Source organism: Oncorhynchus clarkii, chromosome 4 (genome assembly GCF_045791955.1).
Source record: "Oncorhynchus clarkii lewisi isolate Uvic-CL-2024 chromosome 4, UVic_Ocla_1.0, whole genome shotgun sequence".
Taxonomy (NCBI): Eukaryota; Metazoa; Chordata; class Actinopteri; order Salmoniformes; family Salmonidae; genus Oncorhynchus; species Oncorhynchus clarkii.
The window spans coordinates 43,912,115-43,918,114 of record NC_092150.1 but is presented as its reverse complement, the minus strand read 5'-3'; the positions used below and the strand labels follow the sequence as shown (position 1 = coordinate 43,918,114).

Sequence of the window (6,000 nt, the reverse complement as noted above, 5' to 3'; positions counted from 1 at the left end):
CATTGAACAAGCATGGGAAACAGTGTTTAAACCCTTTAGCATGAAGATCTGCAAATTATCTTTGAAAGACAGGGTCCTGAAAAAGGGACATTTCTTTTTTTGCTGAGTTTATATAGGCCTTAAAGTGGTTGAAAAAGTATCCAATTGTCATACTTGCGTATAAGTAAAGATACCTCAATAGGAAATTATTCAAGTAAAAGTGAGTCACCCAGTAAAATAGTAATTGAGTAAAAGTCTAAAAGTGATTGCTTTTAAATTTACTTAAGTATTAAAAGTTAATGTAATTGCTCAAATATACTTAAGTATCAAAATTAAAAGTATACATTTAAAATTCCTTATATTGGGCCATTTTCTTGGTTTTATTTTATTTACGGGTAGTGAGGGACACTAGCGAGCCCACCAGATCAGAGGCAGTAGGGATGACCAGGAATGTTCTCTTGATAAGTGCGCAAATTCAACCATTTTCCTGTCCTGCTAAGCATTTAAACGAGTACTTTTTGGTGTTGGGAAAAATTCATGGAGTAAAAAGTACATTATTTTCTTTAGGAATGTAGTATAGCAAAAGTAAGTTGTCAAAAATATAAAAGTAATGTACAGATATCCAAAAAAAACGACTTAAGTAAAAATACTTTAAAGTACTTCTTAAGAACTTTACACCACTGAGGCCTTATAAAGTGTTTATGAAGGCTTCATTATAGCCTTGTATGACGATCCTGATCTCGGGAGCTGTGGGATCAGATAAAGTCTCTGTCTCTGCTGCAGGAATCAGCGGACAGCTGTTTGGGAACCTGCAGGTTCTGAACATGGTGCTGGGGGACAGGGTGTACTGGTACCTGAAGGGGATGGGCAATGAGGTGGACATCCACACTGCCTACTTCCATGGACGCATTGACCATAAGGTAAAGTCCTGTGAAGAGCAGTAATTAAGTGGTAACACTCCCGGCACTTGTCGCATACAAACCTCCCCACTGGAGACCAGGGTTCAATCTCTGCAGTCACAGTTTCTCCCACCTGCATGTATCCTCTTCGGATTTCTATACGGTCTCAATGAATAAAAGGTAAGGTCCTATATGTGACAAGTTTTAAAAAAATAATTAGGTGAGGTAAACCTTTCCTGAAATATGCATGATATGCCTTATATATGTTTTCTTCAAGCTGGTTACTTACCTGTTTTAAAAAAAATATATATAAAAAAAAAACTTAGGGTCACATATAGGACCTTACCTTTCATTCATTGAGACCTTTTAGTTATTGGGACCCACAGGGTGTGCAGACTTTTATTCTAGCCCAGGAATAACACATCTGAATCTGACTTTCTCTCGTCCGGTGTTCCCCAGCTTAGTGGAAGGTCCTACCGGACAGTCATGTTTCACCTATCCTCAGCCACCTTCCAGACGGTGAAGATGAAGCCTCAGTACCCCGGCTCCTGGTTGCTGCACTGCCACGTCACAGACCACATCATGGCTGGTATGGAGACCATCTACACCACCATTGAGAAAGGTGAGGAGTGTGTGTGAGTTCACTATGTGAAGAGCGGTGTTACCTTAGCGTGCACGTGTGTGTGTGTGTCTGTTTATTTAATCATTTTGCTGTTACTCCTACTTGTGAATGCTCATACAACTAACCTCTCTGTGTGTTTTTGTGTCTTCAGTATAAAGTTTATTTTTTGGATGAACGCGGCGCAAAACTTCATTAAAAACACAGAAACAGCTAATAAAGCTATTTACATCTCTTCAGTAATTACATAATGACCTCGTATTCCACACAAGGAGCACAGTGACTACTGACCACAAACTGAACACATCAATGCACTAAACGGATTTAATACAGGAGTGATAAGTATAATTTTTCGTCATTATCTGTTGTCTAGTAGTCTTTTTAATAGCTAGGGCCATCTACTTTAAACCTCTTAAGCTGAAAGTCCCCGATAAATCAAGCAGTAGAATAACTTTTTTTGTTTTAAGTGTATGTTTACTTTACTTATTTTATTTATTTCACACCATTTTATAAGAAGACAGCCATCCAAACTGTTTTAGCACCATGTAAAGAATCTCATGTAGAATAAGCTTATATTTGCCTCCCTCTGGTGGTCGGCTTTATATCATATCAATTTATATCACAACACTGCAACCTCAAATTCAAATCAAATTTTATTGGTCACATACACATGGTTAGCAGATGTTAATGCGAGTGTAGCGAGATGCTTGTGCTTCTAGTTCCGTCCGTGCTGTAATATCTAACAAGTAATCTAACAATTAAACAACTAACTTATACACACAAGTGTAAAGGAATGTATAAGAATATGTACATAGAAATACAGTGCCTTGCGAAAGTATTCGGCCCCCTTGAACTTTGCGACCTTTTGCCACATTTCAGGCTTCAAACATAAAGATATAAAACTGTATTTTTTTGTGAAGAATCAACAACAAGTGGGAGACAATCATGAAGTGGAACGACATTTATTGGATATTTCAAACTTTTTTAACAAATCAAAAACTGAAAAATTGGGCGTGCAAAATTATTCAGCCCCTTTACTTTCAGTGCAGCAAACTCTCTCCAGAAGTTCAGTGAGGATCTCTGAATGATCCAATGTTGACCTAAATGACTAATGATGATAAATACAATCCACCTGTGTGTAATCAAGTCTCCGTATAAATGCACCTGCACTGTGATAGTCTCAGAGGTCCGTTAAAAGCGCAGAGAGCATCATGAAGAACAAGGAACACACCAGGCAGGTCCGAGATACTGTTGTGAAGAAGTTTAAAGCCGGATTTGGATACAAAAAGATTTCCCAAGATTTAAACATCCCAAGGAGCACTGTGCAAGCGATAATATTGAAATGGAAGGAGTATCAGACCACTGCAAATCTACCAAGACCTGGCCGTCCCTCTAAACTTTCAGCTCATACAAGGAGAAGACTGATCAGAGATGCAGCCAAGAGGCCCATGATCACTCTGGATGAACTGCAGAGATCTACAACTGAGGTGGGAGACTCTGTCCATAGGACAACAATCAGTCGTATATTTCACAAATCTGGCCTTTATGGAAGAGTGGCAAGAAGAAAGCCATTTCTTAAAGATATCCATAAAAAGTGTTGTTTAAAGTTTGCCACAAGCCACCTGGGAGACACACCAAACATGTGGAAGAAGGTGCTCTGGTCAGATGAAACCAAAATGTAACTTTTTGGCAACAATGCAAAACGTTATGTTTGGCGTAAAAGCAACACAGCTGAACACACCATCCCCACTGTCAAACATGGTGGTGGCAGCATCATGGTTTGGGCCTGCTTTTCTTCAGCAGGGACAGGGAAGATGGTTAAAATTGATGGGAAGATGGATGGAGCCAAATACAGGACCATTCTGGAAGAAAACCTGATGGAGTCTGCAAAAGACCTGAGACTGGGACGGAGATTTGTCTTCCAACAAGACAATGATCCAAAACATAAAGCAAAATCTACAATGGAATGGTTCAAAAATAAACATATCCAGGTGTTAGAATGGCCAAGTCAAAGTCCAGACCTGAATCCAATCGAGAATCTGTGGAAAGAACTGAAAACTGCTGTTCACAAATGCTCTCCATCCAACCTCACTGAGCTCGAGCTGTTTTGCAAGGAGGAATGGGAAAAAATTTCAGTCTCTCGATGTGCAAAACTGATAGAGACATACCCCAAGCGACTTACAGCTGTAATCGCAGCAAAAGGTGGCGCTACAAAGTATTAACTTAAGGGGCTGAATAATTTTGCACGCCCAATTTTTCAGTTTTTGATTTGTTAAAAAAGTTTGAAATATCCAATAAATGTCGTTCCACTTCATGATTGTGTCCCACTTGTTGTTGATTATTCACAAAAAAATACAGTTTTATATCTTTATGTTTGAAGCCTGAAATGTGGCAAAAGGTCGCAAAGTTCAAGGGGGACGAATACTTTCGCAAGGCACTGTATATGGATGAGCAAACGATGGCAAGATGCAGTAGATGGTATAGAGTACAGTATATACATATTAGATGAGTAATGTAGGGTATGTAAACATTATATAAAGTGGCATAGTTTAAAGTGACTAGTGATACATTGATTACATCCAATTTTTAATTATTAAAGTGGCTAGAGATTTGAGTCAGTATGTTCGCAGCAGCCACTCAATATCAGTGATGGCTGTTTAACAGTCTGATGGCCAGCTTTGATGCACCTCGCCTTCTGGATGATAGCGGGGTGAACAGGCAGTGGCTAGGGTGGTTGTTGTCTTTGATTATCTTTTTGGCCTTCCTGTGACATCGGGTGGTGTAGGTGTCCTGGTAGTTTGCCCCCGGTGGTGCATTGTGCAGACCTCACAACCCTCTGGAGAGCCTTACGGTTGTGGACGGAGCAGTTTCCGTACAGTTTCTGTACAGCCCGACAGGATGCTCTCAATTGTGCACCTGTAAAAGTTTGTGAATGTCGTTGGTGACAAGCCAAATTTCTTCAGCCTCCTGAGGTGCTATTGCGCCATCTTCACCACGCTGTCTGTGTGGGTGGACCATTTCAGTTTGTCCGTGATGTGTACACCGAGAAAATTAGGACTTTCCACCTTCTCCACTACTGTCCCATTGATGTGGATAGGGGAATGCTCCCTCTGCTGTTTCCTGAAGTCCACGATAATCTCCTTTGTTTTGTTGACGTTGAGTGTGAGGTTATTTTCCTGACACCACACTCCCGAGGGCCCTCACCTCCTCCCTGTAGGCTGTCTCGTCGTTGTTGGTAATCAAGCCTACCACTGTAGTGTCGTCTGCAAACTTGATGATTGAGTTGGAGAAATGCATGGCCACGCAGTCATGGGTGAACATGGAGTACAGGAAAGGGCTGAGAACGCACCCTTGTGGGGTCCCAGTGTTGAGGATCAGCGGGGTGGAGAGGTTGTTTCCTACCCTCACCAACAGGGGGCAGCCCATCAGAAAGTCCAGGACCCAGTTGCACAGGGTGGGGTCGAGACCCTGAGTTTGGAGGGTACTATGGTGTTAAATGCTGAGCTGTAATTGATGAACAGCATTCTTACATAGGTATTCCTCTTGTCCAGATGGGTTAGGGCAGTGTGCAGTGTGCAGTGTGGTTGAGATTGCATCGTCTGTGGACCTATTGGGGCGGTAAGCAAATTGGAGTGGGTCTAGGGTGTCAGGTAGGGTGGAGGTGATATGATCCTTGACTAGTCTCTTAAAGCACTTCATGATGACGGAAGTGAGTGCTACGGGGCTAGTCATTTAGCTCAGTTACCTTAGCTTTCTTGGGAACAGGAACAATGGTGGCCCTCTTGAAGCATGTGGGAACAGCAGACTGGGATAGGGATTGATTGAATATGTCTGTAAACATGCGGCTAGGGATGCTGTCTGGGCCGGCAGCCTTGCGAGGGTTAACATGTTTAAATGTTTTACTCACGTTGGCTGCGGTGAAGGAGAGCCCACAGGTTTTGGTAGAGGGCCGTGTCAGTGGCACTGTATTGTCCTCAAAGTGAGCAGAGAAGTTGTTTAGTTTGTCTTGGAGCAAGACATCAGTGTCAGCGACGAGGCTGGTTTTCTTTTTGTAGTCCATGATTGACTGTAGACCCTGCCACATACGTCTCGTTTCTGAGCCGTTGAATTGTGACGCTACTTTGTCTCTATACTGACGCTTAGCTTGTTTGATTGCCTTGAAGATGGAATAGCTACACTGTTTGTATTCGGTCATATTTCCGGTCGCCTTGCTATGATTAAAAGCAGTGGTGTGCGCGAATGCTACCATCGATCCACGGTTTCTGGTTGGAGAGGGTTTTAAAAGTCCAACATCACTGATGCACTTGCTAATAAACTCGCCCACCGAATCAGCATATACATCAATGTTGTCGTCTGAGGCTTTACGGAACATTTCCCAGTCCACGTGATCGAAGCAATCTTGAAGCGTGGAATCAGATTGGTCGGACCAGCGTTGAACAGACATGAGCACGGGCGTTTCTGTTTTAGTTTCTGTCTATAGGCTGGGAGCAACAAAATGGAGTC

General features: G+C 42.1%; 1 protein-coding gene across 1 annotated transcript in view; it reads right to left on the bottom strand.

Moving 5' to 3' along the window:
- Window positions 1-1,398: 1,398 nt before the first annotated feature.
- LOC139407511 (BLOC-2 complex member HPS3-like) overlaps window positions 1,399-6,000 on the bottom strand; it is a 28,542-nt gene continuing 23,940 nt past the window's right edge. Inside the window, exon 19 of the mRNA XM_071151301.1 lies at window positions 1,399-1,480. Coding sequence (XP_071007402.1) covers window positions 1,459-1,480 — 22 coding nt within the window. The 3' untranslated portion in view covers window positions 1,399-1,458. The remainder of the gene's footprint in view (window positions 1,481-6,000) is intronic.